General features: G+C 42.4%; 1 protein-coding gene and 1 pseudogene across 1 annotated transcript in view; one reads left to right on the top strand and one right to left on the bottom strand.

The window, feature by feature from the left end:
* Positions 1–16,408, bottom strand: part of PAPSS2 (3'-phosphoadenosine 5'-phosphosulfate synthase 2) — a 94,882-nt gene that overhangs the window by 1,961 nt on the left and 76,513 nt on the right. Inside the window, exons 8-11 of the mRNA XM_055560728.1 lie at positions 15,922–16,127; positions 5,210–5,345; positions 2,020–2,288; positions 379–608 (exon numbers count right to left, since the gene is read on the bottom strand). Coding sequence (XP_055416703.1) covers positions 379–608; positions 2,020–2,288; positions 5,210–5,345; positions 15,922–16,127 — 841 coding nt within the window. The remainder of the gene's footprint in view (positions 1–378; positions 609–2,019; positions 2,289–5,209; positions 5,346–15,921; positions 16,128–16,408) is intronic.
* On the top strand, positions 8,490–8,607 carry LOC129637169 (uncharacterized; annotated as a pseudogene).

Genomic DNA, 16,408 nt, shown 5'->3' with positions numbered 1-16,408 from the left:
ACTTGCAGAAGACCCGGAAATCGTAGCAGCTCTGCAGTCAGCGCTCACGGCACCTCTCAGTTCATAGGGCATGTCTCCTTGGTGAGCTCTGAGCATGGTTGAGTGCTCTATTAACACTTGAAATCTTTTTCTGTATATACAACCCTTTCATGTAACGTGCCAGGCACTCAAAGCGTGCCCAAGGAATTTGTGTTGGAAAGGAAATACTTAAGGACCATCTGTTACAAGATGTGCTACATCTTTGGGGGACAAAGAATGTGCAAGACCAGGTCTGAGCTTACAAGGGACCGTCACTCCAGCTAGGAGCTTTCCCAAAATTTTCTCTCATCATTCCAGTCATACAAAGGTTGATTAAAGAATTTTCCTCGGAAAACCTACCTTTCTGAATTATAGAAGTCCATGGCTTTCTTGGCTTTGTTGTAGGCAGCCACTCGGAATGGAATAATTTCCACAGATGTGAGGCCAGGGGCCATGGTCAAGACCTTGCCCCCGTGAGAGGGTTCATACAGGTCTTTCTTGGTCTCAGGATGGGGCATTCCTGCAGGGTCCCGGCCCACAATGTAGAAATTGGCCCCTGCAACCATCCGGGCTCTGCAGTGCCACTGGACCTAGGAAATATCACATCAAGGACATGCTGATCACCACTGGCCAATCCTTTGGGCCCCAGTTTATGGAGACATCCCTTTATTCTGCTTCAAAAGTAATTCAGCAATGTGGGTCAACTAATAATTGTAAGAAAGTCAGTGAGGTGTCCAAGGCTGCTCTTAGCTCATCTGTATTGTCCTACTGGGAAGAATATAGGAGTTTTTGGAAAAGGAAATGGCAACCCACTCCAGTATTCTAGAGAATTCTATGGAAACTGGAGCCTGACAGGCTACATACAGTCCGTGGGGTCACAAAGGGTCAGACGTGACTGAGCAATTAACATAGGAGCTTTAAAGATAAGAACCTTCCCTCTTAGAACCTGGGGTTATAGTTTGTAATCTCTCCAGACTAACAGACGACGAACACTCAGATCTTACTGTTCCATAGAACTATGTGAATTTTACTTTTCAGTTCCTCCCTATTCAAAATAAATCACAGTTTAAGGGAGATTACAAACTCCATCTCTTACCATGGAATTCCATGTAACTGCCAGTAATGAGCTAATTAACATTCATATGCACACATTGATTCCATTTCAACACAGCATTGGGATTTCAAAACAAGTTGCCCTCTTTCAAGCTCAGATAGAAATAGGATAGGGAAGAGAGCTAGGGGCCTGGAAATTTGATCTGGTTGAAGATAATTCATTCAACTCACCTTGGAGCATTCCAAAGTGTTATGACCTTTTCAATTCATTATTCTTACTGCAGACTTGTTCATATCCACTACACGGGTGGTGCTGTGCGACAAAGGAAGTCTACTTGACAGGCCCAATGTGTTATGATGAAAGGGAGACATTAAGCTTTTAAAAATATCCTCTCCCTTCTAATGTAGCTCACTGAGCATGGTGAATCACTTAAGAGTAAGTGGTAACTTCTGATATATTAGGCTAGATACATCTTGCCCTATAACCCAGGTAAGCTGTATTATCCACCTTGTTCACATACCAGCTTGCAGAGTCTCAAAGGCAGTATATGATAGGTTTGATTTGGTGTTGCTAGTATTTTTACAAATGAAAAGTGAAAAGTGTTGGTGGCTCAGCTGTGCCTGACTCTGCACCTCCATGGACTGTAGCCTGCCAGTCTCCTCTGTCCATGGAATTCTCCAGGCAAGAATACTGTAGTGGATTACCGTTCCCTTCTCCAGGGGTTCTTCCTGACCCAGGAAGTGGGTCTCCTGCATTGCAGGCAGACTCTGAGCCACCAGGGAAGCCCCACAAATACTATATGGAAACATAATCAGGTCAGATAAAAAGAGACCAAAAGATGTCAGAATCTGTTCATAAAGAAGAATCCCAGAAGAGCTTTTGCTTTTCTAAGTGAGACTTGATCCTGCACTTGTGAGTCCCAGAGCCCAGATCAGGGAACTGCTCACCTCTGTGGGGCCAGCATATAACATGGGAGATGGGAAGATGGCAACAATGGTTGACTTGGGATCAAGAACCTCTTCTTCGAGCACAGCTGTGTGCTGTTTCATCCGCCAGTCCAGGGGCACGTCATCATCTTTGGTCCAGCCACCCAGCGGGTGGAGCAGCAGGACCGGGTGCTTGTAGCCTCTCTCCAGGAGCCGGCGGCGGGTGTCCTGCATCAACAGAGCATGGCCATTGTGGACAGGATTGCGCAGCTGGAATGCAAACACTGCATCTGGGGAGTGAAAGCAGAACACCAAGATCAAAGACATGCAATGCCTTCAAGAACAGAAAAAGACGCAGCTGTGTTTATTGTTCAGTGTACTTGTTATATCCACTTGCTTTTTCTTCTATTTTTTAATTAAAATTTTCAAAAAATGTTTACAATGTTGTGTTGGTTTCTGCCATACAACAACAAAATCAATCATAATTATACATACGTTCACCTCCCCCGCCCCCCACCCATCCTTCCAGGTCCATCACAGAGTGCCAGACTGGGCTCCCTGTTCTACACAGCAACTTCTCACCAGCTATCCATCTTACACCTGATTTTATATATATATATATATATATAGATGCTACTTTCTCCATTCATCCCACTTTCTCCTTTACCGTGTCCACAAGTTCGTTCTCTACATCCACATATCCATCCATTCCTTTCCTGCAAATAGGTTCATTGATACCATTTTCTAGATTCCATATATATGCATTAATATACTATATTCGTTTTTCTGACTTCACTCTGTATAGCAGGCTCTAGGTTCATCCACCTCGCTAGAACTGACTAAAACCCTGTAGAGGATGTGGGGAAAAGGGAACCCTGCTACACTGTTGATGGGAATGTAAACTGATACAGCCATTATGGAAAATGGTATGGAGATTCCTTAAAAAACTAGGAATAAATCTACCATATATGACCCAGCAACTCCACTGCTTGGCATATACCCTGAGAAAAACCATAATTGAAAAAGACACATGTACCCCAATTTTCATAGCAGCACTGTTTACAATAGCCAGGACATGGAAGCAACCTAGATGTCCACTGACTGATGAATGGATAAAGAAGATGTGGTACCTATATATAATGGAATATTACTCAGCCATTTAAAAAAAAACATGAATTTGAGTATATCTGCTTGCTTTTAAGAACCAGCTGGAAAACCACCTGGATCTTTAGGGGTGTTACTCCAAAGGTAACAGTACCAGACTTTTTAGACAGAGATAGGACACAGGCAGGAAGCCCTAAAGGGAGAGCCTGACTCAGAAATGAACACATTAGTTGCCAAGACATTTCTTACAAACCACAGCTCAGGCAGGGGCTGGTATCGATCCGTCCCCTTGTGCCCTGCTCCAGCCTCATTTCCCTAGGGGGCGAATATTGATGAGGAACATTTTCTGGAATCTGCAAAATCTTAACAACTTAAAGATATAAAAACACATCTTCACTTTATGGAAATCTTCAAAACTACTTCACTTAGTGATGAAGTCCTGGGAGGCTTAATTTTTCTTTTGGTTATGAAATGGATTAATGTACATCCATTATAGAAAACTTAGGAAATACAGAAAAGCCCAAAATAGAATATAAAAATCATCCATCATCCTATCGTTACTTTTTCTCTCTTTTTCAAAATATGTAAAGTGAAAATCTTCCCTTCCCCTTGGCCCCACTTTATCCCTAGAGGTAGCTGCTGTCATTGGCAGGTTGGTTCACATGTTGCCAGACATTTCCACTTCTACACACAGAAGTAGGTTTGGGTTTTAAAAGCAAATTATCCCATTTTACTTTGTTTTCCGAGATTATTCTATACATACTGTTCTGAAATTTGCTTTTTTACTTAACAAATATACTTTGGGTATCTTTATGTGTCAGTGTATATTTTTTTAATAGCTGCATAATATTACAGCAGTTCAACTTTATAAGCTTTCCATATCTTTATGATTGGAAGCTTTAAGCTTTATGATTTCCTGTGTGGATCACAATAAACTGTGGAAAACTCTGAAAGAGATGGGAATACCAGACCACCTGACCTGCCTCTTGAGAAACCTATATGCAGGTCAGGAAGCAACAGTTAGAACTGGACATGGAACAACAAACTGGTTCCAAATAGGAAAAGGAGTACGTCAAGGCTGTATATTGTCACCCTTCTTATTTAACTTCTATGCAGAGTACATCATGAGAAACGCTGGGCTGGGAGAAGCACAAGCTAGAATCAAGATTGCTGGGAGAAATATCAATAACCTCAGATATGCAGATGACACCACCCTTATGGCAGAAAGTGAAGAGGAACTCAAAAGCCTCTTGATGAAAGTGAAAGTGGAGAGTGAAAAAGTTGGCTTAAAGCTCAACATTCAGAAAACTGAGATCGTGGCATCTGGTCCCATCACTTCATGGGAAATAGAGGGGGAAACAGTGGAAACAGTGTCAGACTTTATATTTGGGGCTCCAAAATCACTGTAGATGGTGACTGCAGCCATGAAATTAAAAGACGCTTACTCCTTGGAAGAAAAGTTATGACCAACTTAGACAGCATATTCAAAAGCAGAGACATCACTTTGCCAGCAAAGGTACATCTAGTCAAGGCTATGGTTTTTCCAGTGGTCATGTATGGATGTGAGAGTTGGACTATCAAGAAAGCTGAGTGCTGAAGAATTGATGCTTTTGAACTGTGGTGTTGGAGAAGACTCTTGAGAATCCCTTGGACCGCAAGGAGATCCAACCAGTCCATCCTAAAGGAGATCAGTCCTGGGTGTCCATTGGAAGGACTGATGCTGAAGCTGAAACTCCAATATTTTGGCCACCTCATGTGAAGAATTGACTGATTGGAAAAGACCCTGATGCTGGGAGGGATTGGGGGCAGGAGGAGAAAGGGACGACAGCGGATGAGATGGCTGGATGGCATCACCAACTCGATGGACATGAGTTTGGGTAAACTCCAGGACTTGGTGATGGACGGGGAGGTCTGTATGCCACAATTCATGGGGTCGCAAAGAGTTGGACACGACTGAGCGACTGAACTGAACTGAACTGAGACATATCAATAGATGAAGGTTTTCAACTTTTCAAACCTGTAAACATGCTGTTTCCTGATAGCCTTAATTCTATAAGCAGAGGATGATTAGAAGTATTAACAAATGCAGGAGAGTCAGCCTACATACCAGCATCCATTTCTTTACACTTCTGTTTGAGCTCCAGAGGTGTCAGGCGGTATTGGTCCAACCCATCATTCCACCGTATTCTTTCCAGCACCTGAAGGTCTCCACCAACCAGCCAATCCCCACTTTCCATCACCATCTAGAAATAATTTATTAAAATTCTTAGTGATACATATTATTTTCTATTTTATCTCAGAAAGTTTCTTCTTCTGAACCAGTCTTGGGCCACTTGAACTAACTGCTTTCAGTTCTTCAACATTTCTAGCACAGTATATATAAAACTTTTTGATTTCTCAAATCCTTTTACTCTTAAAAATTATTGAGGATAAACAAGAACTTTTAAAAAAATACTGATTATATCTATCATTATTTTCTGTTTTAGAGATTAAAAGTGAGAACCCTTAGGGCTTCCCTGGTAGCCCAGTGGTAAAGAATCCGCCTACCAATGCAGGAGACACGGGTTCCATCCTTGATCCGGGAAGATCCCACATGCCCTGGAGCAACTAAGCCTGTGTGTGCACCTGTGCTCTGGAGCAAACGAGCCGCAACTATTGAGCCCCAGAGCCTGTTCTCCACAACGAGAGACGCCACTGCAATGAGAGGCCTGGCACTGCAACTAGAGAATAGCCCCCGCTTGTTGCAACTAGAGAAAAGCCTCCACACAGCAAAGAAGACCCAGCACAGCCAAAAATGAAATTAATTTTAAACAAACTGAGAATCCTTAAAAATATTTATTGACCTAAAACTAACAATAATGAAGTCATTAAATATTAACATAAACATTTTATTTTTTGGTGAAAAATAATTGTCCAAAAATATAAGTGAAAAGTAGCATTGTTTTACATGTTTGCAAGTCTCTTCATTATCTGACTTAATGGAAGGCAGCTGGATTCTCATATCTACTTTTTCACTTATTCTATGGTAATATGTTATATTGACTGAAACGGGTAAACAAAATTCAACTTCAGGTAGGTGGTTAGAAAAGGGAAGAGTACTTGAATAGCCTTTTTCTATCATTGTGGATATTCTTCATTGATATAAAAAATTAAAGAACCAAATTTAAAAATCAGCAAAGAACTTCAACAGACATTTCTCCAAATATGATGTACAGATGGCCAACAGGGATATGAAAAGATATCCAACATCACTAGTTACTGGAGAAATACAATCTCATACCTATTAGGGTGGCTACTATCACAAACAGAAAATAAGAAGAGTGGGCAAGGATGTGGAGAACTCCCTCATGGACTGTTGGTGAGGTTATAAAATGGTGCATCAGTATGGAGTTTCTTCAAAAAATTAAAAATGCAGCTGACACATGATCCGGCAATCCCATTTCTGGATATATATCCAAAAGAATTAAAAGCAGTGTCTCACAGAGATTTGCACATCCATATTCATATTGGGCTCCAAAATCACTGCAGATGGTGACTGCAGCCATGAAATTAAAAGACGCTTACTCCTTGGAAGAAAAGTTATGACCAACCTAGATAGCATATTGAAAAGCAGAGACATTACTTTGCCAACAAAGGTCCGTCTAGTCAAGGCTATGGTTTTTCCTGTGGTCATGTATGGATGTGAGAGTTGGACTGTGAAGAAGGCTGAGCGCCAAAGAATTGATGCTTTTGAACTGTGGTGTTGGAGAAGACTCTTGAGAGTCCCTTGGACTGCAAGGAGATCCAACCAGTCCATTCTGAAGGAGATCAGCCCTGGGATTTCTTTGGAAGGAATGATGCTAAAGCTGAAACTCCAGTACTTTGGCCACCTCATGGGAAGAGCTGACTCATTGGAAAAGACTCTGATGCTGGGAGGGATTGGGGGCAGGAGGAGAAGGGGACGACAGAGGATGAGATGGCTGGATGGCATCACCGACTCGATGGACGTGAGTCTGAGTGAACTCTGGGAGTTGGTGATGGACAGGGAGGCCTGGCGTGCTGCGATTCATGGGATCGCAAAGAGTCGGACACGACTGAGCGACTGAACTGAACTGATTCATAGTAGTGCTATTCACAATAGCTAAAAGGTTGATCAACCCAGATCTCTCTCAAAAGAGGAACCAACGATGAACATGAATGTCATGCATACAATGGAATATTATTCAGCCTTCACAACAAAGGAAATCCTGTCACAGGCTATAACATGGATGAAACTGGAAGACATTAAGCTAAGTGAAAAAGCAATGCACAAAAGGATACTGTATTTTTCCACTTACATGAAGTATCTAAAGTAGTCAAATTCATAGAAAATAGAATGGTTGATACCAGGGGCTGGGGAGAGGAAAGGAGACTTGTTATTTAATAGGTACAGAGTTTCAGATTTTCAAGATGAAAAAAGTTTTGGAGATCTGTTTCACAAGGTGAATTACTTAACACTACTGAATTGTTTAGTCTCTATAAGTTATATCTTACTCTTGCAACCCCATAGCCTGTATGTAGCCCGCCAGGCTCTTCTGTCCATAGGATTTTCCAGGCAAGAATACAGGAGTGGGTTGCCATTTCCATCAGGGAATCTTCCTGACCCAGAATGAATCTGCGTCCCCTTCATCTCCTGCATTGGCAGGCAGCTTCTTGACTAACAAGCCACCTAGGAAGCCCAAAATAGATAGACGGTAGATAAATAGATGATTGATAAAAAAACTTATTTTTTCATTGAAGTTTTCTCTAAAGCTACTATCAATATTCTCACTTTTCAACACCCAGTCTCAGTTGAAAAAGTGACTTCAGGAAAGGGTGGGTGAGGAACAGAACAAGGAGACTTGGAAAGAACCATCTGTGCATTGTCCCATTCTTTAAATGGCCCAACTCTGGTCCTCTTCAACTGAGCCCCTTCTGTCAGGGCAAAGAACCTCTTGTGAGCAGACCCACCTGAAATTTGTATGTACTCTCTAGACCATGATCTGTGTACGTGGGACATTCTGCCTGGGGTGCCCACAAGCAGACCCAGAGGGTCCTCAGGGCATGCAGCAAGGCCAAGCATAGGAAGAGGAGGGGGTGGCTGCAAATGAAGAGCCAACTACCCACACACTACTTTATCCTGATGCAGAACCAAGAAGGCTAAAATTGAGCCTGGCCTTCCAGAGTGCCATCAAGGCATACTGTCAAAGTAAAAAGATGAAACATTTTATTTAAATTTATTAGGTAAGTGACTTATTTATTTATTTTTTAGATAAGTAACTTTTAAATATGATACTGGGCTTCAGCTCATTCTTACCCTGGATTCCACAAATATTAGGTGTGAATGTGGTATAAAGAATGGCCAAGTAATGAAAAAGAAAACCATGACAGTGTTTGATGAGAGGGTGAGCACTTTGTTTGACAAAGATGGAAGAGGCCCCAGGCCTGACAGCACACATACGGTTAATGCCTTGCCATCTACTTTGTGGCATCTAACCCTGGTTTTTACATTGTACACCTTAAACTTATACATTGTTACATGTTCATCATATCTCAGTTAACCTGAAAACAGAATAACATGACAACCTTTGTTTTTCCCATGAACTTAAATATGTTCCACTCTTTCCCCATCTATTTGCCATGAAGTGATGGGCCCAGATGCCATGATCTTTGTTTTCTAAATGTTGAATTTTAAGCCATCTTTTTCACTCTCCTTTTTCACTTTCATCAAGAGGCTCTTTAGTTCTTCACTTTCTGCCATAAGGGTGGTGTCATCTGCATATCTGAGGTTATTGGTATTTCTCCCAGCAATCTTGATTCCAGCTTGTGCTTCATTCAGCCTGGCATTTCTCATGATGTACTCCACATATAAGTTAAATAAGCAGGGTGACAATATACAGATCTGACGTACTCCTTTCCCGATTTGGAACCAGTCTGCTGTTGCATGTCTAGTTCTAAATGTTGCTTCTTTACCAGCATACAGTTTCTCAGGAGGCAGGTAAGGTGGTCTGGTATTTCCACCTCTTTAAGAATTTTAAGTTTGTTGTGATCCACACAGTCTTTGGCGAGGCTTTGGCGAGGTCAATAAAGCAGAAGTAGATGTTTTTCTGGAACTCTCTTGCTTTTTTGATGATCCAATGGATGCTGGCAATTTGATCTCTGGTACCTCTGCCTTTTCTAAATTCAGCTTGAACATCTGGAAGTTCACGTTAAAGCCTGGCTTGGAGAATTTGAGTATTACTTGACTAGCGTGTGAGATGAGTGCAATTGTGCGGTAGTTTGAACATTCTTTGCATTACCTTTCTTTGGGATTGGAATGAAAACTGACCTTTTCCTGACCGGTGGCAACTGCTGAGTTTTCCAAATTTGCTGACATACTGAGTGTAGCACTTTCACACCAACATCTTTTAGGATTTGAAATAGCTCAACTGGAATTCCATCACCTCCACTAGCTTTGTTCATAGTGATGCTTCCTAAGGCCCACTTGACTTCGCATTCCAGGATGTCTGGTTCTAGGTGAGTGATCACACCATCGTGATTATCTGGGTCATGAAGATCTTTTTTTGTACAGTTTTTCTGTGTATTCTTGCCACCTCTTCTTTATATCTTCTGCTTCTGTTAGGTCCATACCATTTCTGTCCTGTATTGTGCCCATCTTTGCATGAAATGTTCCCTTGGTATCTTTAATTTTCTTGAAGAGATCTCTAGTCTTTCCCATTCTATTGTTTTCCTCTATTTATTTGCACTGATCTTTTATTTTGGTGGGCTCCAAAATCACTGCAGATGGTGACTGTGGCCATGAAATTAAAAGATGCTTGCTCCTTGGAAGAAAAGCTATGACCAACCTAGACAGCATATTAATAAGCAGAGACATTACTTTGCCAACAAAGGTCCATCTAGTCAAAGCTATGCTTTTTCCAATAGTCATGTATGAATGTGAGAGTTGGACTATCAAGAAAGCTGAACGCTGAAGAATTGAAGCTTTTGAACTGTGGTGTTGGAGAAGACTCTTGAGAGTCCCGTGGACTGCAAGGAGATCCAACCAGTCTATCCTAAAGGAAATCAGTCCTGAATATTCATTGGAAGGACTGATGTTGAAGCTGAAACTCCAATACTTAGGCCACCTGATGCGAAGAACTGACTCACCGGAAAAGACCCTGATTCTGGGAAAGATTGAAGGCAGGAGGAGAAGGGGACAACAGAGGATGAGATGGTTGGAAGCCATCATCGACTCATGGACATGAGTGAGTAAACACTGGGAGTGGGTGATGGACAAGGAAGCCTGGCGTGCTCTAGTCCATGGGATCACAGTCAGACACAACTGAGCGACTGAACTGAATTAATATGTTCCATATGACGCTGCAATGTAATACATCACACCTGAGAGCAGGTGTCTCTCATCAGTCATGAAGACAAACATTATGGAAGGCTTATTCCTCAACCGCATCACAGTTGTGCAACCATTGCCCTGACCAGATTCAGACTTGCCTTTTGCACCATTCAAAGACAGTGTGTGTTGTTAGCATACTAGCAATCAGCCTGTATTGTTAGCAGAAAAGAGAGAGGCAAGGAAAAGGGAGAGAAAGCTGATTAATTTTTAACACCCAGCCAGAAGACATCAAGGTGGTGATGGTGCAGCCTGGTTCAATTTCCTGTCATGGTCAGATGTTAAGGTTTACAATGACTTGCATTTCACAGCTCTTCAGGGAATGGGGGATTAGAGCCAGCCATGGTTCTTAACAGAGGGCGATTTTGCCTCTAACGGGGACATCAGACAATATCTGAAGACAGTTTTGACCATCACAGTGGGGAAGGGTGTGCTGCTGGAATCCAGTGTATAGAGGCCAGGAATGCTACTACATATCCTATGTTGAGCAGGACAGCCCCACAACAAAGAACTACCCAGCCCCATGGTTAGTAGTGCTGTGGTTGAGAAATCCTGAGCAGAGAAAGGGTTATTGTAAGGGGTTTGGTGGTTTTTTCATGGCCTGCCTCCTAAATTCCATGCTCAGGAAAATGACTTAAGAATATGGTCAAATACCCATACCTATACATTTACTTTCTCCTCATTGCTTAAACTACAAACAAAATTTTGAGAGACCTCAAATCCTTGGGCATGCAGTAACTCATTCTGGACGCCAGGGGTCCACCCTACATTGTTCTATTAGTGAAGGCAATCCTGAACCTGTTTAATTCACCACCCAGCCTAAAAATATATATGGAGATCGATGCTGAAACCAGGCTTTAGGTATATCTTGGATCAGGAAGGACAAAGGGCATCTCTCTCAAAGGTGATCCCAGAACTGTGGTCCAGCTATTAGGAAGGGAGGTCCAGTGGCTCTGCCCCATTTCCAAGGACTTTCTGGCCCATAAGTCCCCACTTCTTTCCAAGCCTCCTACCAAAGGCAGGTGTAGGGCCACAGTTAGAGACTCTTCAGAACTGGACACACAGAGGGGTATAAGTAACAAGCTTTAAGGAAGTCTAGTGAAACAGTGTAAGAGGAACTGGGCTCGGAGCCACAGACAGCAGGAATGTATAAAGGATAAGAGGAGGAGCCCAAGCACTCGGATGAGAACGAAGAAAGCTATGGTGAACAAGAGGGCAAGGTGAGGAAGAGGAGAAGGAAACAACCTAGAGAGGAAGAGGGGATGTGCGCATAAGAAGGAAAGGAGCAGCTAAGGGTGGGAAGGTGTAACACAGTGAGGAGGAAGGAATGGAAGGAACAGTGTCCTAGGTTGGGGGACTAGCATATGCAAAAGTATGAGAGAGATGCTACAATGACCAGCTGAGAATGCATGAAAGAATATTTTCAGCGGTGGAAGTAATGAGTAGCAAGATGAATTATATCTCTGTATGAGTTCCAAATAAAGCCTGAACAGTTGCTCCAACTGAAGAATGGAGAAAAGATTTGAGGGGAGTAGGGCAAGAGACAGGGAAGAAATTCAGTGTCCTGGCCCAAGTTGGAACAGAAGAGAAGTGAACAACTCCAAGCAATACTTTGGAAGCAGAACTGCTAGGACTGGTGATTGAATGGACAAGGGAGAAGAAAGAAGCAAGAATGACATCCAATGTGGTATATATGTACAATGGAATATTAGTCATTAAAAATGAAATGATGCCATGTGCAGCAACATGGGTCAACCTAGAGATTATTGTAGTAAGTGAAGTAAGAGAAAGACAAATATCTCACTTATATGTGGAATCTTTAAAAAATGATACAAGTGAACTTACTTTTGAAACAGACTTATAGAAAGCAAACATGGTTACCAAAGGGGGAGGGATAAAGTAGGATGTTGGGATTAATATATACATACCACTATATATAATATTGGAGAAGGCAATGGCACCCCATTCCAGTACTCTTGCCTGGAAAATTCCATGGACGGAGGAGCCTGGTAGGCTGCAGTCCATGGGGTCGCTAAGAGTCGGACACGACTGAGCGACTTCCCTTTCACTTTTCACTTTCGCGCCTTGGAGAAGGAAATGGCAACCCACTCCAGTGTTCTTGCCTGGAGAATCCCAGGGACAGGGGAGCCTGGTGGGCTGCCGTCTATGGAGTTGCACAGAGTCGGACACGACTGAAGCGACTTAGAAGCAGCAGCATATATAATATAGATCATCACAGGGACCTACTGTATAACACAGGGAACCCTACCCCATACTCTGTAATAAGCTATATGGGAAAAGAATCTGAGAAAGGATATATATATGTGTGTGTGTGTATGTGTCTGTGTGTATATACACATATAACTGAACCAGTTTGCTGTATACCTGAAACTAACATAATATTGTAAATCAACTATACTTAAACTTAAATAAAAATAATACTTTGAAAATAACACAGAAAATTAGGAATATATTTTTTCAGAATGCCAGGAGATGTACATTAAAAACAGAAAATTCATTATGGAAAACAAATGTTATTGATCTTATGTCTGAAAAAATAAAAGAAAAAAAAAAAGAATGATATCCAGGATTTGGACATGGACCATGCTTTGGATGGTGGACCTTGGGGGACACAGGCAGGGGAACCATGCTGGGGTGAAGTTGCCCATGTTGAACTGAGGTGCTTGCAGGATATACCCTGATGGAACCCCATGAGAAACAGCTCCGGATGATTATCTAATGCCATGGTTCTCAACCTTCACAGTACATTAGAATCACAAAGAGCTTCAAAACCCAGGACAGGCAGAACTGAGCCCAGGCCAAGGAAATCAAAAAGTCTGTGAGGGAGGGCTCTGGTCATGGGTAATTTTTAAACAGGCAATGCTGCTGGGCGAACTGACCGTAATGGTCTTCACTGCAGGGCTAAAGGATATAAAAATCTTCCCTCCTATTCTTCACTCTTGGTTTCTACATTATAAAAGAGGAATAATGATTCTTAGGTGCTTCACAGGAGCGTTGTGAGAAACAATTACCATTTGGAAAAGCTTTGAGAGCCATGGATAAAAGACAACAGGATTCCTTTAAGCATTACTTTTACAAGTTTCAGCCGCTTTTCCTCATGATCTCATCTGTGGTTCCGTATTCGTGAGAGGGAGGGTTGGGAGGATTGGGATGGAAGGTCAGGGCAAACTGCATTGAGGGGTTGTGTAACAGATGCAGACCGTTTCCTTGGTGACTGACCACTTTCCATGCAAATATAACTCCCAGGGCCACATGGAAATACAAGAAGGCCTATGAATACTTTTGGAAGGAATTACTGTTGGAAAAATTGGGAGTTCTGAAAATTAAAAAAAAAAAATGTTTAATTACTGTGAATTTCAAGGTGCTACAAGATTTGCAGTGGGACTTCCCTCGCGGTCCAGTGGTTGAGAATCCACCTGCCAATGCAGGGGACACGGGTTCAATCTCCAGTCTGGGAAGATCGCACATGCTGCGGAGAAACGAAGCCCATGCAGTACAACTACTGAGCCCACGCACGTATAGCCCGGGCTCCAACAAGAGAAGCCATCACAATGAGAAGCTGGTGCACCGCAGCTAGAGAGTAGCCCCGCCCCCGCCCCCGCCCCCCCCCCCCATCCGCAAATAGAGAAAGCTTGCGAGCTGAAGACCCAGTGCAGACAAAAATAAAGATGAATAAAAAATTTTTTAAAGAACCTTAAAGGAAAAAAATAAAAATGTGCAATAAGGAGAGTTCCTTTCTCATAAACACACCTTCAGCACTCAAAGTGTAGCTTATACAGGGTGAGTGGTCCTCTCTCTCTCTGGTTATCCATGGCCCATTTCTCGCCATGAGCTCACTGGGAATCTTGACAGAGTCCCTCTAATGATCTAATGGTACTGAGTCACTGACTATATTGTCAAGGCCATGAATCACACCACCACTCTCCCCACCATCTAAGAAATTCTGACCTCCAACAGACAAGATAAAAAGAAGTAACTGCTTAAGAAATTCTTTGGATTTTTTTTTTCTTTTTAGTGCTAACGATGTGTATGTGAATGTTAGGGCCCCAAAGTGAAAGTATCTGAACTGGCATGAAGTAGGATCACTGCTCTTTAGGTTACTGAGTGCAGGTCAGATCCTAAACCTATAGGATTATGATCAGAGAAGGAATGAAATAAAGGCATAATTAAGGCTTGGAACATAATTCCTCAAATAGCTGTTGTCCAATTATTTTAATGACTGTCTGCCAGCCTCTTGGAGAGAAAATGTTCAGATGGCTCTGAGCCTATCAGCAGGGTGAACAGTTGTGTCCAATAAGTGAAAAGCTGCTTTGCTCACCCACTGACCTCTGTGTTCCACCAAGGGCCTTGAAAAAGCTCTCTCTACCTTGCATCAGTTCACAACCAAAAAAAAGAAAAGGTTTGTCTAACAGATTTGGACAGGTTTCTTCACACATCCATTGTGTGCAGTCACGGGACTGGAAGACATCTCGGAGTTATTCTGAATCTGGTCCGCTCCTTTTACAAATGAAGAAACAGAGGGCCGGAGAGAGGACTGCCTTGTTTAATCACAAGGTTTTCTAGAGTCTCCTGGGTTGCAAATGGTTCTTTATTCCTGTGAACTTTCTGAAATCACTAGTATGTGTCTTTTCTTATTTTTGCTCTAATGCTCTACTCTTGGATGAAGGATGGCTTTTGCATTCAATTTCACATATTTTTCTTTATGGAAAATGAACCACATCAACATCTAGCAATTCCACTCCTTGCCATCCCACCCTATCACTGCCAACATTTAGAAGCTGTAAAGGAATCTGAAAACTTTTAGTCTATTTTGCCTTTAGGCAGATTGACTCCAAAACAGTCCTAATCAGATGAACACATTTTTCAATCTTAAAAATATCCACTAATGAAAGTGTGGCATTTTCCTTCGGGAAACTGCCGCTATTTGTGCCCTTGTTTACTGAAAGAATGTCACTGACCACCACCCTCCTCCCCCACAATGGCCACAGAGCATGAACTCCAAGTCTCTTTCCAGAGGTCAGTTGGATCCAGTCTGTATGAAGAAATTGACTTCCCTTGTGAATTTCAAGATAAACAGGGCTGCAAGCTCTGACTGTGGTTTTTTGCATAGCACAGCTATGATTTTAGTCCTCTCCTCAGGATGCTAGACAAAATTATCTCTCCGGTCCATTTGTAACCCATTTAGCTGAGGGGACTGGCCATCACAAGAGACCATTCAGACCAACCCTCAAACAGAAAGTCATTTTTTTTCCCTGACGAAAAGGATCTCCCCAGGCAAAGCTTGCAATACCTCCCTTAGAAACACATTCTTCCATCTCACCAGTTTTTCTAAGTCCTTCGTGAAGGAATTTAAAAGATTTTTTTTTTTTTACCCCAAGTTGAAAGAAAGCCCTTCTGAAAGTTTTGCCACTTACTTTGATATAGGGGTGTTTTACACACGTTGTGCCCCACACATGGGAACAACGCTCTTCTTTTCTATGTTCGTAGAATTCAGGATCTTCTAAGATAGCCACCCTCCGTCCTCCGTGTGTCAAGACAAACTTACTGCAGCCTTCCAGCCGTGTCTTATCATCTGCAGAGATGGGGAGTACTATAGGGATGCTCATGTTGATCACTCCATCTGTGGAAAGAGCCATGTGGTGTGTGAACGTGGGGTACGAGGCATGTGCTCCTTTAAAGGGGACTCCCATGTGTGCCATTTCCTGCAAAAGGCATCAAGACCCACTCTAACATAGCTGTGCTGCTGCACTAGTTTTTCTAGAATCTGTGATCAATCCTTTAAGAAGAGGCTTCTCAAAGCAAGAGATGGAGCATTTGTGAAAAGTGGGGTGTTTCAAATTGTGGAGATGGCTTCAGTAAGTGACTTGGAGGCCCAGGAGGGATTGTCTCCCTTCTGAGTTC

The sequence above is a fragment of the Bubalus kerabau genome, chromosome 22 (genome assembly GCF_029407905.1).
Source record: "Bubalus kerabau isolate K-KA32 ecotype Philippines breed swamp buffalo chromosome 22, PCC_UOA_SB_1v2, whole genome shotgun sequence".
Lineage (NCBI taxonomy): Eukaryota > Metazoa > Chordata > Mammalia > Artiodactyla > Bovidae > Bubalus > Bubalus kerabau.
Note: the sequence above shows the minus strand (reverse complement) of the source record. Positions and strands in the feature narration are given on the sequence as shown.